This window comes from Chiloscyllium plagiosum, chromosome 10, assembly GCF_004010195.1.
Source record: "Chiloscyllium plagiosum isolate BGI_BamShark_2017 chromosome 10, ASM401019v2, whole genome shotgun sequence".
NCBI lineage: Eukaryota > Metazoa > Chordata > Chondrichthyes > Orectolobiformes > Hemiscylliidae > Chiloscyllium > Chiloscyllium plagiosum.
In genome coordinates this window covers 57,794,985-57,818,078 of record NC_057719.1, presented here as the reverse complement: position 1 = coordinate 57,818,078, position 23,094 = coordinate 57,794,985, and the positions used below count along the sequence as shown (strand labels likewise).

Here is a 23,094-nt window from a genome sequence, read left to right as displayed (position 1 = left end):
TGGGCAATTTAACATGGCAATTCACCTGGCCTGCACATCTTTGTGACTGTGGGAGGAAACCGGAGCACCCTGAGGCTGGAATTGAACCTGGGACCCTGGTGCTGTGAGACAGCAGTCCTAACCACTGAGTTCCATTTGCCTGCATTTGGCCTATATCTCTCTAAACATTTCCTTTCCATGTACCAGTCCAAATGTCTTTTAAATGTTGTAACTGTACCTGTTTTTACCACTTCCTCTGGCATTTTATTCCATATATGCATCACCTTCTGTTTGAAAAAGTTGCCTCTTAGATCCCTTTTTAAATTTTTCCCCTCTCATAGTCATAGAGTCATACAGCACAGAAACAGACCCTTCAGTCCAACTCATCCATGCTGATCAGGTTTCCCAATCTGACCTAGTCTCATTTGGCCCATATACCTTTAAACCCTTCGTATTCTTATACCCATCCAGATGCCTTTTAAATCTTGTAATTGTACTTGCCTCCAACCACTTCCTCTGACAGCTTGTTCCATACATGCACCATCCCCTGCATGAAAACGTTATCCCTCAAGTCCTTTTTAATCTTTACCCTCTCACCTTAAACCTGTGACTTCTGGTTTTGAATTTCCAATCCCAGGGCAAAGATCTTTGCTATTCATGTTATCCATGCTTCTCATGACTTTAGAAACCTCTATAAGGTTTACTTCAACCTTCTACACTCCAAGGAAAAAAGTCTCAGCCTATCCAGCCTATCCTGATACTTAAAACCATCCAGCCCTGGTAACATCCTTGTAAATCTATTCTGCACCTTTCCAATTTAATAACATCCTTCCTATAACAGGACAACCAGAACTGTAAGCAATACTCCAAAAGTGGCCTCAACAATGCCCTGTGCAACCACAACATGACATCTCAATTCCTATATTCAATGCACTGACCAATGAAGGCAGTCAATCTCATCCAACATCTAGGATATAACACTTTCATTCATGTTTTCAGCAATATAGGCCTGAATGATTTTGTCTTGCCTAAGCTGAAACAGAGCATCATTGGTCAGGTTCTTGGTGAGTAATTGCTTCTTGACAACATTATCAACAGTAACTTCTATTTCTTTGTTTATGAGTGGCTATAGGCTGATGAGAAGACAATTGGTCAAATTTATCCTGCATTTTTGGACAGAATATAGCTGGGAAATTTTCCATGTTGTTGTTTAGAACCCAGTATTGCATCAATGCTGTAACAGCATAGCTTGACACACGACTAGTTCTCAAACCCAAGTCTTCAGAGCCTAGCCAAGATTTTATATGCAAAACCAAAATACTACGGATGCTGGAGATCTAAAATAAAAACACAAAGTGCTGGAAAAATTCAGCAGCTCTGGCAGCATCTGTGGAGAAAGAAAAGAGATCAAGATGGGTTTGAAATCAAAATCAAGGTAGCCAAAACATTGTCAGGAACTCTAGCTTTTGCAGTCTTGATCGAGGTCTTTTCCTTGATATTGCAGGGAGTGTATTGACTTGGTGAATTCTGTCTGTGATGGTAGGGATGTCGTGGTGGATCATCCATTTAGCATTTCTGGCAGATAATGTTTGCAAACACTCCAGCCTTGTCTTTTGCGCTAACATCAGCATCAGTCACAACTGGATGTTTCAGCACTGCAAAACTTTAACCTGTTGTTACTCGACTAGTAAGTTCTGAAATGCTGTTTCCATTGTTTAGCATCCATGTATTCCTGTGTTTGTAGCTTCACCAGTTTGGCACCTCAATTTTGGTGTGCCTGCCGCTGCCTCTTCAGCTACAGGTGTACTCTTCGTTCGTCATCATTGAACAGGATTGATCCCTTACTTGATGGTTATGGTATTGATTTCCAATGAATAAGTCCAAGCAATTAAGCCAAACAATATGACTTTCAAGAAATGTCTTTAATAGAAATGTCAGGAACCCCTTTTAAAAAACGTCAGTTGAGATATCCAAATGAACCTCTATCTTTGCATAAATCCTCAAGAACTATTAATAATGAAGTGACTTCATAACACCACCATCTATAAAGAAATAAAACACTATTTTTAAATGTGTTTCATTACAAAGTTTTAATTGACCAAAATATGAAAAAAGTGACATTCACATTCAGTCATTCACTCTTTAAATAGTGTTGTGCCAGGTACCATCTTTAGTAGTCAGGCAATTCAAAGTATCAGCAATTACATCAGGTTTGCTCACACAGTGGACAATTTTTAAATGTTATGGTTGTATTAGTAAACTCTATCAATAAAGTCTGACATTCTGATATTTTGATTTTATTTCTGCAAAAGTAAATTGATCATCATTGGTATAAGTGTCTCCCTGTAGCAATGATGTACACAACTTCAAAATATTTAAGAGCCAGTAGCAATTCCAGAGTTTCTTTTTCTACTTTTTTGGTGTTAACTTTGTATTTTAGAAAAGTATCCAACTTGCTTCTGCAGACCTACCCACATTCCTATGATCAGCATCAATTGCTTTCTTGAAAGCCTTAGTGAAATTTAAGGCAATGAACACTGATTCATTGGCAAAATTGTTTTCACTCTCTTAAAAGATACATGGCACTTCTCTAGCATCTTGACTTTCTTTTCCAGCAATTCTGTGATTAGATTAGATTAGATTCCCGACAGTGTGGAAACACTGTTTAGGCCCAACAAGTCCATACCGACCCTCCGAAGACCAATTTCCCTCTGACTAATGCACCCAATACTATGGGCAATTTAGCATGGCCAATTCACCTAACCTGCACATCTTTGGACTGTTGGAGGAAACCGGAGCACCCAGAAGAAACCCATGCGGACACGGGGAGAATGTGCAAACTCTACACAGACAGTCGCCCATGATTGGAATCAAACCTGGGAGCCTGGTGCTGTGAGAAAGCAGTGCTAACCACTGAGCCACTGTGCCACCCTGGCCAACAATTTCTGATTTGTTTCTGATTTCCAGCATCTGCAGTTGTTCATTTTTTTGTTAAAGAAATATCAGACATAGCAGACATTGGGTGCTGAAAGTTTGTAAATCAGGTAGTAATGGCACACACCCAGAAACACTATGATTCCCTATTTAGTCTTACAGGCTAGGGAACTCTGCTAATATTTCTACTTTTACTATGTTAACAGTTTTTGTCCCCCCTCTACTATATTTCCAAGATTGGAATGCCCATGCATTTGTAAATATACTTTTGTAAGATTTAGCACCAAATCAGTAGACTGTAATATTACAAGCAGAGCCAACAGTTGTTCCAAGTGGTCCTTAAAGGTATCAATGTCAAACAGACATCAAGTTAAGTGATTAATAGGAACATTGTCTACTACTTAGTTTATCAGTCTCTAGAAAACTGCTAGGACACTTTCTGGCCTGAGTGGCATCACTCATCATTGGACAAGGCCATTCTTTTTGACTAAATCTGATATTTCTTTAACAAGAAAGCAAGGAATTGCAAATGCTGGAAATCAGAAACAAATCAGAAATTGCTGGTCAGGAACCATAGTACCCAACACTTTAGCGATCCCCTTTCTCCTCACCTACCATCCCACCAGCATTCATATCCAAAAGATCATCAGACACCATTTCTGCCATCTCCAGCAGGATGCTTCCACCAGACACATATTCTCTCTCCCTCCCTTGTTAGCTTGCCATGGGGACTGTTCCCTCTGGGACACCCTGGTGCACTACTCTTCCATTGCCAACACCCCGCCACAGCGCCAGGACACCTTCCCATACAATTTCAGAAGGTGTAATAGCTGCCTCTATCCTCACTATCTAAGACCCCAGACACACCTTCCAAGTGCCACTGCAATTTACCTGCACTTCACTCAATCTAGTGTACTGTATTCGCTGCTTACAATGTGGTTTCCTCTACACTGGAGAGATGAAGCGCAGACGAGATGAGCAGCTTTGCTGAATGCCTACATTCTTCTGCAGAAATGACCCTGAGCTTCTAGTTGCCTGCCTGATTTCCTGGCCAAAATCTCTGTCTCAAGCTTTGCAACAGAGTTCTAGTGAACTCAATGTAAGCTAGAAGAACAAGACCTCATTTTTCACCTGGGAGCTCTGTAACCTTCTGGACTCAATATCGACTTCAATAATATTTGGGCCTGAGCACCTTCTCCCATACCCTTACCCCAACCCCCACACACTAGGCCCTGTCATCACATGGGCTGCTACCAACCCACTGTCAGCCACTAACAACCCCCATTAGCAACTATTCATTCTCCTAGGCTTACCTTTTACTCCTTCCACTTCCCTCCACCTAGCATTTATACGATCCTTTACTCAGCTACTTTCAGTTCTGAGGAAGGGTCACTAGACCTGAAGCATTAACTCTGCCTTCTCTCCATAGGTGCTGCCAGACTTGCTGACATTTTCCAGCAATTTGTAATTTAATTTTGACATTTCTTTAGCTCTGGCTGTTGAAAGAACATACTGGTATGTTCTTTGACAGATGTGTTTTGGTGACAAATATGACACTAACCGTGCAGTCTTCCTGCAAGGAATTGGGTCAGAGTCTGTTTTTCCTACTGTATTGACTTTCTGTAATTCGTGCAGAACCTGGTTTACCAGAATCACCCTAACTAATTGGAGACCTCCACCTGCTCTGAATAGGTTTACTTTGGGGGTTTTCCAGAATATATTGCATTTCTGCTTTCACCTGGATCATTTCACCGTACCTAAACAGAATGGATGTTGCTTTTTCGAAGAATATTCCCCTACACCACACCGTGTATGGCTAAGATAGTACACACAGATTTTACTCCTTTGAATTCCTTTAGTAGCATTGTTAAGTCTCCTCGTGACTTTGCCTCTAAGTATGAAAGCTTGACATCCAATCTTGCTAATAATTCAGTGTCTGCGAACCAGATGGTAGAATGTTCAATTTCAGAATTGTCATGGCTGCCTCCCACGTCATTTTCATTACATCTTCAGCCTGCACTTTCCTTGCTGCCTGGCATACCTGTGCTTGCTTATACTCCTCTAGGCAATAATATTTCTTCAACACTTTGATGTGACACTGCATTTCTTTTTCTAGTGATATGTGATATCAATCAAATAATTTACTTTCCAATTGTTTTTGAATACCTGATATGGACCAATGAATTGTACTTTCAGCCATTAACCTTGTAAACTCAATGATTCTAACACTTTATCCCTGACTGTGATGTTGTCATGCTGTTAGCCTAATTTTTTATGGTTATTTGTGAAGTTTTAAGGTGCTTGTGAGCCATTTTGCAGGCACTTTTGAGCTGATTATTTAACAATGATACATAAACTAACATAGATGATTAGTCACAAGAAACAAAAACAAAAATTGCTGATTTCTCTCCACAGATGCTGCTATACCTGCTGAGTTTTTCCAGCAATTTCTATTTTTGTCTCTGATTTCCAGAATCCACAGTTCTTTGTTTTTTTTTGTTTTATGGAAGATTTGTCCCTCTGTTTTAAAAAAACTGCTATTTCACTAGTTTCAGAGGATCTCTTAGCTCATGTCCATAAAATAAGTTGACTAAAACAGGATTACTCATTCGTTGAACCCTGGATGGTAAACAAAAGCAAAATCGAGAGATTTGTCCCAATCATGGGGATATTCATGAGATGATCTGCTTGTTGGCTATGCATGTAAAGATGCTAGGTGTATTTGTAAACTTATCGCCAAAATTCCTGTCATTATAGTCTAGCTCCAACTTGGAGCTTGGAGCCTAGCTTTTCAGTCATTGCCCACTTCATTGTTAATTGTATTTAGAAGACATGAATTCTCTTGAACCATTATAAACAAATACACAGTCTTGATAGATGAGGAGGTGCACGATTGCAATGTGTGCAACTCTTAGATAAATATAAAAGTATGCAAAAGTTTGGAAGTAGAACATTCATAAAAACACTTGTGCATCCAGCATTGGTGCAATGTCTTGTGATTGATGACTCTGCTTCCATTATGACAAAGACAGATCTCAGTGCTGCAATGGAATTCTCAAATGAGGTACTGAGACTCACACTTGTTGCCATGTAAGCTCAATTTGATTCCAGGTAGCCACATGAATGTCAGTACTCTGAGAGCCACAGATTTTCACAGCAGTTCAGCAATCTGCCTGCAACTGTTGTCCATTTGTAATTCCTCAGATACTGAAGCAATCCATGTATATCTGCAGAAAGACTTGGACATATTTGGATTGGACTAATAAGTGGTGAGAAACAATTGTGCTACACTAATGCTAGCAGTGAATGTCTCCAATGAAAGAGAATCTGATCATCTTCCCTCGAAAAACAATAACATTATGATTACTGAATCAACCATAATCAGCAATATGCATGGGCCAGCAGTATTAATACAGTGGCTACACGAGAAATTCAGAAGCTGGAAATTTTGTGGCATGTAATGATTCCTGCACCTCCAAAGCCTGTCCAATATCTACAAGGCACATGTCAGGAGTGTGCTAGAATACTTTCCAATTGTTTTGATGAGTGCAACACCAAAAAACTTAAGAAGCGCAACACCAATCAGGAAAAAACATTCCAATTCATTAGCAGACCATTCAACTTTCACTTGATCCAGTGCCAATGCACAATGACAGCAATGTGTACTAACTATAGGGTTGAGATTTCACCTGAAAATTTCCCTTCAGCCATTATGATTTGAAGCTATATATCTATTTGTTTAAGTGCTGGACAAAAGCCTTCCCCAAAGCACTCTGGGTACATTTACACAACTGGGCTGCAGCTGTTCAAAAAGTCAGCTCACCTAAGCTTCTCGAGCAATTAGCGATAGACAATAAATCCAGGTCTAGCCAGCAATGCTCACATACCAAACTGCCAAAATTATAAGGATTGCTGAGGCACCACATCATGATGGTTCTGTGGTGTGCAAACTTGTTATCCTTTCTCACAATTCATGCTACCTTCACTGAGGATGTAGTGCTCGTTAGTGCAATCCGTCAACTAAAGGAAGAGGAGAAGAAAGAAAACGGTATGTATCTGAATCCTTTCATGCTACCTCATTATACACTGTGTTGCCTGTATCTAAACTCTCTCGAATTTCAATCAGCCAGTACCCCATACTTGCTGTCTGACACTGACTCCCAGTCTAACAATACCTCAATTTTAAAATGATCATCTTTGCATTCACATGTGGCCTTTTTTTTAACCCTATAAATATTTGAGCAATTCTCCAAATCTGACCCCCTTTATATTCTCTGATTTTAATTGCTCCACTATTGATGGTTGTGTTTGAGCTGCCTTGACCCTCTCCTCAGGAATTCCTTTCTGAAACCTCTCTGTCTCTTCATCTTAATAGTTCTTTGAAAAAAACTGCTGCTTTGATCATGATTTTGTTCATCTTTTGTGATTACTCCTTAAGTGACTTGCTATCAAAATATTCTTATTGATGTAATTCTTAATGAACAGTTTGAGATGCTTTACTACATTAAATGCATTGTATCAATGAACTAGGAGGTCAAAGCAAGACTATTCTATTTAGAGGTCCTATGTTTAAATAACTGATCAAGGAGCTGCTATGACGTTTTGCCATTGTGTTATCACTGAAAGTTCGTATGCGATTTGAGGTGGCTACAGAGAAAACAATTAGTGTTCTTTTTTGAGTATTGCTACATCAATAGATTGCAAAACAAAAGGTGGAATCTTACTAGGTCCTGAACAATACGGGATTTGGTGAGAAACCTGGGAGAAACATGCAGGAATTCCTGTGAGGCCTTTTTCAAAGTTGGGAGCAGCTAGGGTCATTTTCCAATAGAGTTCCAAGGTTCTCATGAGGCATCAGCAAGATGCCTTTTAGGGGGATTATTGCTTCTTGGCCGCATTAACTACACACTTTGCCTCATTAATAATCAACCTCCTAACCTTCCACATGCTGTGAGGAAAGATGCCAAGAGCTCTCAACGTGGAAGTTTGAGTGGGTGTCTGGTAATTTGAGCTCACTGTTTGTTTATTAAGACCACCATCAGGTACAGAGTTAATACATAGCAGAAACCTTCTTTTGGAAGGTTGTCATCTGTGTGCAAGACATCAGTGAAATATACATTCCCTATGCAGGCTAACAGCTATGGGCTTTAACATGTGCTAAACAATTCAACTATGGTACATCATATAGGACTAGGGCATCCAGATCAACAAGCTGTCTGGCACATTATACTCTTCTTGAATAATTGTTTCTCCCATGTTAAAAACAAATATTCATTATGTAATTAATGTAATTATGTAATTAATCTGGATTAGCTTGTCAGCTATGGTCAGCGTTGAGTTCAGATTTAACTCAGTGCAAATGCATGGATTTGGATTAGTTAAAATTGGTTCAGTTATTCGGATGTTGTGTATGATACTATATGTTCTTCAGTCCAAAGTTTTTTTTAAATTGATTTATGGAATGTCAACTGGAAAAGTCAGAACTTCATAATTTCAGTTCATAATTGTCCTGGAGATTGTGATACTGAGGAGGTGCCTTTTCAAATACACCCTAGTGATTTATTAATCCAGTTCAGAGGATGGTTGAGGATCAATCATGTGTGTGTGTATACACATATAGGCAAAGGTTTATTGCATCTAACGTATGCTCCATCCTGAAAGCATGTCTGAAAATGAAGGTAGCAACGCCACGACAGAGTGAGAAATGCCAATGAGAAAGTAACAGCAATGCCAGTAACAATGACAGGTTCCCTTGGTGCTAAATCCAGATTTTTTTTAATGAATGGTATCAGCTGCAGCATTTCATAATGGCCATATTTCATTGGTCAGATTTACCAAAGAACTGTGCTTAAACTACCAATTGTAAAATTCCTTGCTCAATTAATTGAATACAAGTTATTACCTTCCCAAGTAATATGTTAACAAAAAAACGTCACCCAACATGGGTCCCAAAGTCTTGATACTCAAACGACAAGCCCCATTAACGACCAATTGAGTGAATTGAGTTGTGCAGAAATTTGCTCCACAAAGCCTTGACAGCTCCACAACTCACAGCCCAAACTTTTTAAAAGTAGTCATAGAGATGTACAGCACAGAAACAGACCCTTTGGTCCAACTCATCCATGCCGACCAGGTCCTAACCTAATCTAGTCCCGTTAGCAAGCACTTGACCCTAAACCCTTCCTGTTCATATACTCATCCAGACGCCTTTCAATATTGTAATTGTACCAGCCTCCACAACTTCCTCTGGCAGCTCAATCCAAACACGCACCATCCTCTGCGTGAAAATGTTGCCCCTTAGGTCCCTTTTACATTTTTCCCCTCTCACCCTAAACCTGCGCCCTCTAGTTCTGAACTCCCCTACCCTAAAGAAAAGACCTTGTCTATTTATCCTATCCATGCCCCTTCTGATTTTATAAACCTCAATAAAGTCACCTCTCAGCCTCTGATGCTCCAGGGAAAAACAGCGCTAGCCTATTCACCTCTCCCTATAACTCAAATCCTCCAATCCTGGCAACATTCTTGTAAATCTTTTCTGAACCCTTTCATGTTTCCTCACATTTTTCCAATAGGAAAGAGACCAGAATTGCACACAATATTCCAAAAGTGGCCTAATCAATGTCCTGTACAGCCACAACATGACCTCCCAACTCCTGTACTCAAAACTCTGACCAATAAAGAAAAGCATACCAAACATCATCTTAACTATCTTATCTACCTACGACTCCACTCTCAAGGAGCTATGAACCTGCACTCCAAGGTCTCTTTGTTCAGCAACACTCCCTAAGACCTTACCATTAAGTGTATAAGTTCTGCTAAGATTTGCTTTCCCAAAATGCAGCACCTCACATTTATCTAAATTAAACTCCAGCTGCCACTCCTCAGCCCAATAGCCCATCTGATCAAGATCCAGTTGTAATCTGGGTAACCTTCTTCGATGTCCACTACACCTCCAATTTTGGTGATATCTGCAAACTTACTAACTATACCTCTCCTGCTCACATCCAAATCATTTACATGAATGATGAAAAGTAGTGGACCCAGCACCAAGCCTTGTGGCATTCCACTGGTCACAGGCCTCCAGTCTGAAAAACAATCCTCCACCACCACCCTCTATCTTCTACCTTTGAGCCAGTTCTGTATCCAAATAGCTAGTTCTCCCTGTATTCCATGAGATCTAACCTTGCTAACCAGTCTCCCATGAGGAACCTTGTCGAACGTCTTACTGAAGTCCATATGGATCACGTCTACTGCTCTGTCCTCACCAATCCTCTTTGTTAATTCTTCAAAAAACTCAATCAAGTTTGTGAGACCTGATTTCCCACACACAAAGCCATGCTGACTATTTCTAATCAGTCCTTACCTTTCCAAATACATGTACACCCTATCCCTCAAGATTCCTTCCAACAATTTGCCCACCACCAATGTCAGGCTCTCTGGTGTATAGTTCCCTGGCAGACCAATAAAGGAAAGCATACCAAATGCATTCTTCGCTGTCCTATCTACCTGAAAGTCTACTTTCAAGGAACTATGAACCTGCACTCCCACGTCTCTTTGTTCAGCAACATTCCCCAGTCTTTGTAAATTTTAAAGCAACTTGTTTAAACTTCACCAATTGTCTTGATACCTCCAAACAGAAAGGTATGGAGGACATCTGTGCATGTGCTGGCAGTTGCAGTGCAGCTGAAAGTATATGTGCAAATGCTCCTGATGCTTTCCATTTGGTGGTTGAAGCTATAGTTTTATGCAAACTGGTAACAACAGATGGGGATTTTCTTAACTATCCACTAGTTTCATGGTCACTATTGCTACCCTTTTAATGTTTAATGTTGTGGTGGGATTTGAGCTTATGTCTCTGGAGTATTAGTCTTTACCTCTGAGTTGCTAGTTTATTAACATACTATTGTGCTGCTGTAACACCATAATCACTGTCTTGAATAGGAATCCATTTTTACAAAAGCAAATATTTGCACTTAGAAGCTCCATCGCTCTACTTTATGAAAATGTCTTCAAATCTGGTATTTGTATGTTTCTACTGTCGCCAGGAAGATAATGGAAATGTATTTATATATTGTATTGTTATATATGTTGCTTTACACATTACCCATAATAGTTCTTTCCCAGCAAGGTCACACAGACTGTTCATTTCCTAGATGCATTAAATCATAATTTACAGCATTGAAGGAGGCCATTCGGTTCATCATTTCCTTGTCAGATGATAAGAAACTATTCAGTCTAACTGGACTTTATCACTCTTGTTCCACGGTTTTTTTTGCTTTAACGTCATATTGAAGTGCGATTTATGAGGGGTTCTGCTTCTATCACTCTTTCTGGCAATTAGTTCCTGAGCTGCACCAACCTGACACACCTCTAAGGCTCTAAATGTGTTTTATTCCTAAATGTGCACCCTTTGGTTCTGGAGCTATCAACCACACCAAATAAGGTATCCCATCTATGCAATTTCAGCCTCTTGTAATTTATGTATTTCAACTGGGTCTTCCCTCAATACTATTCCAAAGAAAACTAGCTATTCAATCTTAATTCCTTATTAAAATTCTCCAGTCCAGGCAACATCATTAGAAATTCCTTCTGTGTTTCTTCTATTGCAGTCACATCTTTCCAAAAGTATGGAGCACAGCATGTATTACCTCTGGCATGGCCAAAGTAGTGCTTTGTACAATGCCAGCATAATTTCTGAGCCCTCATATTTTATTCCTTAGTGAATAAAGATGTGTATCATCTGTGCCACCTTCAGTGTCTTATCCATCCTGTCCAGCTATCTTCAGGAATCTAAGGGTATACACTCTAACGAGTCTCTGATTTTCTCCCCTTCTCAGTGTCCTCATTGATTATGTATTACCTTGCCTTTTCATCCTTCCCCAAAGTCTAAAGGCAGGTAAGTTACTTGAGAAGATTCTGAGAGATCAGGTGTACATGCATTTGAAAAGACAGGATTTGATTAGGAGTAGTTAGCATGGCTTTGTGCATGGGATATCATGCCTCACAAGTGTGTTAGAGTTTGTGGATGAAGTGACCAGGAAGGTTGATGAGGGCAGGCTGGGAGACATAGTCTATATAGATTTCAGTAAGGCCTTTGATAAGGTTCCACATGATAGGCTGCTCTCAAAGGTTAGATTGCATGGAATCCAGGGAGAGCTGGCAAATAGGATACACAATTGGCTTGATAATAGGAAGCAGAGGGTAATTGTGGAAGAATGCTTGTTGGACTGGAAGCCTGTGACTAGTGGTGTGTCTCGGGGGTTGGTGCTGGGCCCATTACTGTTTGTTATATATATCAATGATTTGGATGAGAATGTACAAGGCATGACCAGTAAGTTTGCAGATGACACTAAAATAGGCAGTATCATGGACAGTGAGGAAGACTATCAGAAATTGCAGTAGGACCTTGATCAACTGGGGATGTGGGCTGAGAAATGGCAAATGGAGTTTAATATAGATAAGTGTGAGGTCTTGCACTTTGGAAAGTCGAATCAAAGTAGGTGTTTCATGGTGAACGGTAGGGCCTTAAGGAGTGTAGTGGAGCAGAGGAATCTTGGAGGTTCACAGTTCTCTGAAAGTGGAGTCACAGGTAGACAGGGCAGTGAAGAAGGCTTTTGGCACACTGGCATTCATCAGTCAGGACACTGAGTACAGAAGTTGGGAAGTTATGTTACAGTTGTACAGGATGCTAGTGAGGCAGCACTTTGAGTATTGTGTTCAGTTTTGATCATCTTGCTGTAGGAAGGATGTTATTAAGCTAGAAGACATTTCCAAGGATGTTCCTAGGACTCAAGGGTCTGAGTTATTGGGAGAGGTTAGACGAGCTAGGACTTTTTTCTTTAGAGCTTAGGAGACTGAGGGCAGATCTTGTGCAAATGTACAGGATCATGAGAGGCATGGATAGAATGAATGTAATCAGTCTTTTGCCCAGGGTAATCAAGGCCTAGGGGGCATCAGTTTAAGGTTACAGAGAAAAGAATAAAAGGAAACCTGAGAGACAACTTTTTTTACACAGAGGGTGCTATGTATATGGAATAAGCTGTCAGAAGAAGTGATTGAGGTGGGTACATTAACAACATTTAAAAGGCCTTTAGACAAATACATGGATGGGCATTTTGGACCAGTTTGAGCCAAAGGGCCTGTCTCCATACTGCAGGACTCTATGACTCCAAATATATTACACAACATGTCTCTCTGTTGAATTTCAATTGCTATTGTTTTGCCCTTTACAAGTTCATTGATTTCTTTCTGCAGTCAATAAATATCTTATTTATTACACAACACAATATAATTTTTGTATCAGCTTTAAACAACTTAATCGTGCCTCCGACCTTCAAGTCCAAATCATTGCTATATATCACAAAAAGCAAAGGATTTAATCTGCAGAACTCCACTGAGCACAGCATTCCTCAAACTTTGTTTCTTACCTTTGAGATAATTTTAGATTGAACTTGCCACTTCATCTTGGATCCAGTGAGTTTTTATTTTTATGACCAGTCTGCCATGTGGGAATTCATCAAAAGCTTTGCTCAGATCAATAGACATTACAACAGATACACCACAGTCATTGACCTTCTTTGTTGCCTCCTTGAAAATGTGATAAATTAACAAATCTGTGCAAACTATCTTTGATTAATCCTCAACTTTTGAAATGAGGATTTATTGTATCCCTCAGAAGACATTCTTTTCTTTTCCCCCATTGACATTAGGCTGACTAGTATGTAATTGTGTGGTCTATCCCTTTGTCCCTTTTTGAACAATGGTACAATGTTAGGTGTCCTCTAGTCCTCTGGCATCACATTTGTAACTAGAAAACATTGAAAAATGGTCAGTTACTTGATAAGATGCGAGTGATTATTTATTGTGAGGGAGCAAATGAGTTGTCTTTGGAATTGGGGAGGGTCCAAAAAGATATAGGTAATGTTGAAAGATTCGTCCTTCACAGCAGAGCTGGTAGTCCAGCACACGAGACAGCATGTATGCAGTCTTTCAGCAATAAACAATTTACCCGTGATTAAACGAGGAAGCATTGATTTTTCACTAGGATGATGTGCTTTTTTTCAGGGAACATTAATTAAGTTATTTTATTCACACGTGGGACATGGGCATCACTGGCAGACCAGCATTTATTAGCCATCCCTAGTCACCCTTCAGAAGATGATGGTGAGCTGCCTTCTTGAATTGCTGCTGTCCATATGCTGTAAATAGACCCACAATGTGATGGAATTCCAGGATTTTAATCCAATGACAGTGAAGGAACAATGATATATTTCCAAATCAGGATGGTGAATGATTTGAAGGGAGACTTGCAGGTGGTGGTGTTCCCATGTATCTGCTGCCATTGTCCTGTAGATGCAAGTGGTTGTGGGTTGGGGGTTGTACCCAGGGATCTTTGGTGAAATACTGCAGTGCATCTTCTAGGTAGTACAAAGTGCTGCTGCTGAGTTTCAGTGGTGGCGGGAGTGGATGCTTATGGATGCAGTGACAATCAAGCGGGTTGCTTGTTCTAGATAGTGTCAAGCTTCTTGAGTTATTGGAGTTGCATCCATCCAGGCATTCTGTCACACTCATGATTTGTGCTTTATAGATGGTGGACAGGCTTTGGGAAGTCAGGAGGTGAGTTGATCACCACAGTATTCCTCGCTTCTGATTTGCTGTTGTAACCACTGTGTGTATGTGACAAATCCGTTTGAGTTTATAGTCAATGGTAACCCTATGGATGTTGATAATAGGGCATCCGATGATGGTAATAGCAATAAGGTCTCCTATTGGCGATGGTCATTACTTGGCAATTGTGTGATGCAAATGTTATTTGCCACTTTTCAGCCCAAGGCTGGATATTGTGTAGATCTTGTTGCATTTGAACATGGACTGCTTCAATAATTGAGGGGTCACGAATGGTACTGAATATTGTAAAATCATTGACAAACATCCCACTTCTGACCTTATGATGGAGGGAGGTCATTGATGAAGCAGTTGAAAATGGTTGGGCCGAGGATACTGCCCTGAGGAACTCCCAAAGAAATGTCCTGGAGCTGAGATGATTGACCTCTGACAACCACAACCACCTTTCTCTGTGCCAGGTATGACTTTAACCAGTGGAGAGTTTACCCCCTGATACCCATTGATTCCAGTTTTGCTAGGGTTCCTTGAAGATACACTCTGTCGAATGTGGCCTTTATGTCAAGAGCTGTCACTCTCATCTTATCTCTGAAATTCAGCTATTTTGTCCATGTTTGGACGAAAACTGTAATGAGGCCAGGGGCTGAGTGGCCCTGGCAAAACCCAAATTGGGCGTCACTGAGCAGGTGCTGCTTGATAACACTGTTGGCTAAACCTTCCATCACTTCACTGATAATCATGAGTGGACTGATGGGGTGGTAGTTAGCTGGGTTGGATTTGTCCTGCTTTTTGTTTATAGAAAATACTTGGGTAATTTTCCACATGGTTGGGGTAGATGTCAGTTTTGTAACTGTACTGGAAGAGCTTGGCTAGAGGAGCAGCAAATTCTGGTGCACAAGTCTTCAGTACCATTGCTGAAATGTTGTCAGGACCCAAAGCCTTTGCAGTGCTCAGTGCCTCCAACAGTTTCTTGATATAATGTGGAGTGAATTGAATGACTGAAGACTGATATCTGTAAGGCCGGGGGCCAAAGGAGGAAACTGAGATGGATCATCCACTTGGCACTTCTGGCTGAAGATTGGTGAGAATGCTTCAGCCTTATCTTTTGCACTTAAGTGTTGGGCTCTCCCATCGTTGAGGAGGGGAATATTAGTGGAACCTCCTCCTCCAGTGAGTTGTTCAATTATCCACCACCATTTATAACTGGATGTGACCAGACGTCAGAGCTTAGATCTGATCCATTGGTTGTGAGATCACTCAGCTCTGTCTATCACTTACTGCTTATATTATTTGGCATGCAAGTATTCCTGTTTGGTAGTTGATTGATTGTCACGTGTAGCAAACTAGTGAAAAGCTTTGTTTACGAGCAGTAGAGGTAGATTACAATAAGCAAAGGTGAACACATCAGAAGTTGAAAGAAAACTTAGACGGGCACGCAGGGTGCGCACGAGGTGAGATCAATGTTAGCAAAATCAGCATCATTTGAGGCTAGAGAGTCAATCATCAGTCTAATAATAGCCAGGAAGAAGCTGTTCCTGAACTTGCTGGTGCCTAGGATTAGGCTTCTGTATCTTCTGCCTGACAGAAGACGTTGTAGGGGATCATTACCATGGTACAATAGGTTTTTGATGAAGTTGCCAGCCTTTCAGCAGCAGCAAATTGTCTAAATGGAGTCCATGAATGGAAGGTTGGCTTCTGTGATAGTCTGGGCTGTGCACACCACCTTCTGTGGTTTCTTACAGTCCTGGGCAAAGCAGTTGCCATACCAAGCCATTATACACCCAGGCAGTATGGTTTCTATGATGCATATGTAGAAGTTGATGAGAGTTCTTATGAACATACCAAATTTCTTGAGCTACCTGAGGGAGAAGAGGCATTATTATGCCAACTTGATCATCACATCTACGCAGGAAGTCCATGAAAGGTTGTCAGTTATTGTCACTCTGAGGGACTTGACACTCTCAAATCTCTCAACCTTAGTTCTATTGATGCAGATGGAGGTGTGTTCTCCTCCTTTTTTCCTGAAGTCAATGATCGGTTCTTTAGTTTTGCCGATGTTGAGACAGAGGCTGTCCTCATTGCACCACATCACCAAGCCCTGAATCTCCCTTCTGTATTTTGATTTGTTGTTGGTAGATGTCCATCCTGCTATGGTGGTATCATCAGTGAACTTGTAGATGGTGTTTGTTCAGAATTTGGCAACACAGTTGTGGGTGTGCAGGGAGTGCAGTAGAGGGCTGAAAATACATCCTTGTGGGGCACCAGTGTTGAGTGTTATTGTGGAGCAGGTGCAGTTACCTATCTTCACTGATTGCGGTCTGTGGGTCAGGAAGCTGAAGATCCAGTTTCAGTGGGCGGAGCCAGGACGTAGGTCTCAGAGTTTTGAGATCAGTCTGGAGGAGTAATAGTGTATCCCAGGATTGGCAAAACTGTAGTCAATGAGCAGGATTCTGATATAGGTGTCCTTCTTGACAAGATGTTGCAGGGATGAGTGCAAGGTTAGGAATATGACTTTCACTTTGGATCTGTTACATTGGTGGGCAAACTGTAGGGCCTGAGGAAGGCTGGGAGACTAGAATTGATGTGGGCCATCACTAGCCTCTTGAAGCACTTCATGATTATTGAGGTCAGAGCCACTAGCCAGTAGTCATTAAGGTACATTGCATGTGTTTTCTTAGGTACAGGAATGATGGTGGTCTTCTTGAAGCAGGTGGAGACTTCGGCTTGTAGGAGGGAGAGGTTGAAGATATCAGTGAATACCTTGGCCAGTTGGTAAACACCACTCTATCTCTGTAACCCTGTATTTCCCATAATCTACCTAGCCTGCACATCTCTGGATACTTTGGGCAATTTACCATGGCCAATCCACCCTAACCTGCACACCTTTGGAGGAAACCAGAGCACTCAAATGAAACCAGTGCAGACATTTGCCCGATGGTGGAATTGAACCCAGATTTCTGGCACTGTGAGGCAGTAGTGCTAACCACAGAGCCACCTGGCTGCTTCAGTGTTCTCAGTTGAAAGTGGGACCTTGTCTCCACAAGAACTGTGCAGTGGTCACTCTTACCGATACTATTATAGACAGATGCATCTGTAGCTAGTACATTGTTAAGGATGAAGTCAAGTATGCCTTTTCCCTCTTATTGGTTCCTTCACCACCTATCACAGACCCAGTCTAGCAGGTATGTCCTTTAAGACCCAACCAGCTCGATCAGTAGGGCTGCTGCTGAGCCACTCTTGGTGATGGACATTGCAATCCCCCACCCAGAGTACATTTTCTGCCCTTGCCACCCAAACTAATTCCTCCAAATGTTGTTCAATATGGAGGAGTACTGATTCATCAGATGAGATTGGACAGTATGTGGTAATCAGCAAGAGGTTTCCTTGCCCATGTTTAACCTGAACACATGAGACTTCATTGGGTCTGGAACCAATGTTGAGGACTCCAAGGGCAACTCCCTGCCAACAGTATACCACTGTGCTACTATCTCTGTTTGGTCTGTCAGTGGAACAGGAAATATCAAGGGATAACAGTGGTGGTATCTAAGATATTGTCTGTCAACTGTGATTCCATAAGTATGTCAGGACTGTAGCTTGTCTAGTCTGTAAGACAAGTCTCCCAATTTTGGCACAAGTCCCCACTATTAGGAAGGAGGACTTTGCAGGGTCTACAGGGCTGTTTTGCCATTGTCTTTTCCGGTACCCAGGTTGATGCTGGGTGGTTTGATTTCTTTCTTGAGACTTTGTAACAAGTGGCTTGTTAGGCCATTTCAGAGGGCATTTGAGAGTGAGCCACATTGCTGTGGGTCATATGTAGACCAGACCAGGTGAAATGGCAGATTTCTTTCGTGAAGGATAAGAGTGAGCCAAATGGGTTTTCTTCCAACAATCAATAATGGTTACATGGTCATCAGTAGATTCTTAATTCCAAATTCTCTTTCAATTGAATTCAAATTTCACCATCTCCTGTGGTGGGATTTGAACCCAGATCCCCAGAATATTAGCTGAGTTTCTAGATTAATAGTCCAGCGATACCACTAGGCCATCACCTCCTCATTGATTTATAACACTTCTTGGACATCCATAATCTCCTGGAACTTGTTCAATTGCCTAACGAAATCCAAAGGATTCCATAGAGTTTCCCAGAAAGACCAATAGTTTCTTACTCTGTACTTTACCGTCCTCAGCCATTACAATAAATATCATTGGGCCATTAATGAAATTGCACTGTTTATTGAATTGGTTAATCACTCGTAAATCTGACAACCTTTTCACATTGGTTAAACACGACACTGTAGCAATAAACATAATGGGCAGCACAGTTAAGCCAATCCAACATGTGCAGAAATCAATAAATGTAACTGAATTAAAAATGTTTAAAAATTGATGTTTCTCTTCTAAACCTGGAGAGATAGAATTTCCAAGTCCCAATTTACAACACTAAGATTAAACCTAGGATGTCGCTGTTCAGGTTGCTTGTCTGATCATAAAGTCATGAAGGAATTCATATTACTTATTCAATTGCACAATTTAAGAGCCTAAACCTTTCATTCTAATGTATTAGTGAATGCTTAATAGTTACTTAGAAAAGGGCCCATGAACCTGGGTCTCTGGTCCTTTTACATTGACCTAGGATTTCTACAGCTCTGTCAAAGAGAGAAGCCTTGTAGCTCTATCTATAACAGTCACAAGCAAAGAGTCCATGGAATAGAAGCGGGAAGAAATGGCAATGGCATTTCCATCTCATCTTCCTTCAAATCGACTGAAAGGGCTGAGAATAAAATTAATGGTAGATTGTGATTCTCGCCCACATTCACATTCAAACCGAATCATGTAGTCAGAAAGACAAGGAAGATTAAAAAGTGGAAGAATTTTTTTTCTCAGCTTTGCATGTATCTTCAGCATGTAGCTTGCTGACTGTTGTTTTTGGAGAAGTGCCAAAAGGTTGAAAGGCAGTGGCTATTCCTGCTGCTGCATGCCTCTAAGGCTTACTGCAGCAGATGTAATTTTAAGTGCAATGCCCTGTCAGAGTATGACTGTTCTGGGCCATATTTAGGTAGATATCTAAACTCAAAAATGCAGGTGGTTCAGGTCATTGCAGATAGAACACAAAATGTATTCTGCCGTCAACTCAGATATACTGAAAGCAGGACATTTCACCCTTAAAATCCCTTCTTGGTAAAATGTTATGGCTAGAACGTGTATAGTTTACCTGATCTCCCATTGTAATTTAAATAGAAGATCGGTAAAGTCATGTAAGACTGATGTAAGTAGCTGATGTCGCAATTTGATTTTATTTATGATGATCAGGAGAATTTCTGTGGAAATTCCCAGAACTTGCAATCGTAGTTCTGCTGTTCTATGTGGAATCCCAGCGCAATACTTAAGGTACTCAAATTGACTCCCTGTTACTTTACTTGAGGCATTGATGTGTTTATTATAAAATGAATTATTGTATTAATTTAACAGAAAAGATGATCTTCAAATAAATATACACTAATGTTCTATAGTGTAACTTGGTGTTTATACAGTTAAAATGAATGGAAACCTTTTGTCTGTAATGATATTAGAATTGCAGTAACCCACTACTATTGTTCACACTAAGAATCAGATTTTTTAGACTACTATTGTTAGTCCCCGAATCCTTTGGTATTTAGCTTGGCCTCCACTTCCACTGAATCTGGTCCCCCACCCTAATTGCTCAGCCACCTATTATTACTCCTGCAGACCCCACCTACTTTCAGTTCCTCCTACTTAGAATAATCATGAATATTCCAATTTCCATTCTTTGATCTCAGGCCCCAATCTATTTCTCATCTTCAGTTGGCACAATGAGCTACATAGCAGGAGATTTTCTCAGATTAGAAAGCTTGCATCATACGTTTGGATCACAATCGACATTGGTTTTGCCACGTAATGACAAAAAATATGAAGAACTAGTATTTTATACTATTTATTTGACCTAAAAGCGACTTCATATTTTGTTTCAATACAGCAACCATCCACATTTGCTTATGCACGTGAAATAATTCGATCTCAGGGTTTTGGACTCAGGGGCCTGAACAAGGGACTGACAGCAACATTGGGTCGTCATGGTGTTTTTAACATGATCTATTTTGGATTTTACTTCAATGTGAAAAGTATTATTCCTGTAAATAAGGTAATTATTTGATCCAAATCCCTAATCAATATCAGTGTTGAAAGAAAAATCAGAAACTCATTATTGTTAGCATAGAAATGAGCAATATATTTTCATGTTCTTTTCACTCTAGTCCAGCTCACTTCCACATGCAAATATTTTATTCAAACTAAGGCAATACATCTGTTACATTGTCCCAATTACACTAGCCTTCAGGAAGAAGTATTATTTGTCTATCTGTCATAGCTTTTCTGCATCAATCATTTCATATTCTAATCTTCCAAGAAGTTGCCATTACTGACATTACACTGAAATGTGACTATTTGCAAGTGTAAATTATTACACACCATTACATTTAATTGTCCATAAAAATGTAGTAAATGACAGGCCTATATAAATAATAGCTAACACTAACCATAATAAAGTGGTAATTGTATTATATCAACATAAGGCAACAATGAAATGCCGACAAGAGTGCAAATATAACACTGCATACAGCAAAAATCTTAAACTAGCAGTATTTTGGAGTAGCAATGTACTGTAAAAATCCTTTAGGTCAATTAAATTAGTTGCTGCTGGTTTTCAAAAATACAAGAGACTTCAGTCACTGCTATAATTGAACTAATGTGGATTGTTAATAACAGGAAACTTCTACTTCTTGATAGACTTGGATAACTTAAACATGAAAGCAAATCTGAAGAGAAAAGCATGCAGGAAAGAGAACAAAAACACAGGACACTGCATCAAATTTTTTTTTAACATATGGAGATCTCATATACAAATCAGTATTTTGGTAGATTTCATGGTGGAAGTTGCTGTCATTTGTAAGGTATTCTGGTCAATTAGCTAATATAGTTGCTTGGATTTCTTATGTTTTGATACAGTAATACTAAGTATATTGTAAGGCCTAATTATACAAATCATCCCCATATGCCTAGCCAGTCTTTTTTAGAAACTTTGTTTATAAATCCTGTGTGAGGAAATGTGTGTTTCAGCAATTTAGAACATGTGTAAAAACACAGGCAATATGATTGTCAAAAAAGTCAGCTTGAGTATGGGAAATCTTAATGTGTTTAGGTAGAATAACAAAACAGAGTGCCATGTAGATTTTTGATTAATTGTAATTCTTTTCTTTCCCCTTAAACAATCTTATGTTTATGTTTTCTTTTAGGACCCAGCAATGGAGTTCTTGAGGAAACTTGGAATTGGATTCTTGTCTGGAACGTTTGCTTCTTGTGTTAATATACCTTTCGATGTTGCAAAAAGCAGAATCCAAGGACCACAGCCTAAACCAGGAGTGATAAAATACAAAACCTGTATTAATACCATCAGTACTATCTATAGGGAAGAAGGGTAAGAATTCCTTTTAGTTTGAAGGTTGAATAATGTTGGCATTGTCACTCTTAGTAAGTTTTCATGCAATTGCAAGCTAGTAAAAAGAATGGTCTAGAAAATCTCTTCCATAACTTTGGCAGAAATCCACCAGAAACTTGGCCTTCATTCAGCTTTTTTAACTATAAAAGATGCTCACCTACAAATTAGTGAAGAAGTGAAAAATTATTAATTCAGAATGGGGACATGAGACTCTTCCTCCACCTAGTGAGGGGATGCTGTTAAATTAAATTTTCCGGCCTGCTTGGTAAACATGTGCATAAGATCTATCATAAGAGGTGTCGGTGCTTATCTATAGCATGTAAATTAAGGATCTTCCCTTATCCCCAAGAACTCTTTGGAAACACTGGTGAGAATTCCTAGGATTCACATCCTTGCACTTCCAGTGTGATGCGCTCCACTACATCTATGTAATTTAATTGCTCCTTGGCTGAAGAAAATAAATGAACTTATGAAAATCACATTAAATCACTGGAATAAATGCAATTATTTCCGATCAAATTACTCACATTTTCCAGAAATATATTTAATGTGTGAAAATCCTGTCATGGTACATAGTTCAGCTATTGAATGTAAAATTGAATAGGAATTATGTAAAAGTAAATTTGAAAAAATATGTTAAATCATATCTTTCAACATCATGCTTTCAGTTACACTATCATTTACTTATTTAGAGAATCCACTCGTTTTACAGATCATGTTAAAAGCAGAACTAAATGCAAAGTGGAAATACACTTTATCATTCAAAATGGGAAAAGTATTAGCTGAAGAATATATTCACACATTTAACATAATTTCTCACTGATCATTAGAGTATTTTGTTCGCTAGATTAACAAAACTTTGCATTTTCCATTCAATAGATTCTTTGCATTGTATAAAGGCTTGGTACCTAAGATCATGCGCCTAGGACCAGGTAATCCCAAACATATTATTTATATGTGATCTAATCAGAAATGTTAGCAATAAAGATCTATGCCTGCTTGTACTGTTGCACTTTTAAAATCCTTTACTAATTTAAATTAATCTT

General features: G+C 39.8%; 1 protein-coding gene across 5 annotated transcripts in view; it reads left to right on the top strand.

Moving 5' to 3' along the window:
• The window catches only part of slc25a21 (solute carrier family 25 member 21), a 523,053-nt gene that overhangs the window by 498,198 nt on the left and 1,761 nt on the right, over positions 1–23,094 (top strand). For 4 of the 5 annotated variants that reach the window (XM_043697850.1, XM_043697849.1, XM_043697848.1 and 1 more), the window contains 3 exons: positions 20,531–20,695; positions 21,846–22,027; positions 22,928–22,980. In XM_043697850.1, coding sequence (XP_043553785.1) covers positions 20,531–20,695; positions 21,846–22,027; positions 22,928–22,980 — 400 coding nt within the window. The remainder of the gene's footprint in view (positions 1–20,530; positions 20,696–21,845; positions 22,028–22,927; positions 22,981–23,094) is intronic. The other variant, XM_043697853.1, reaches the window with a different exon arrangement.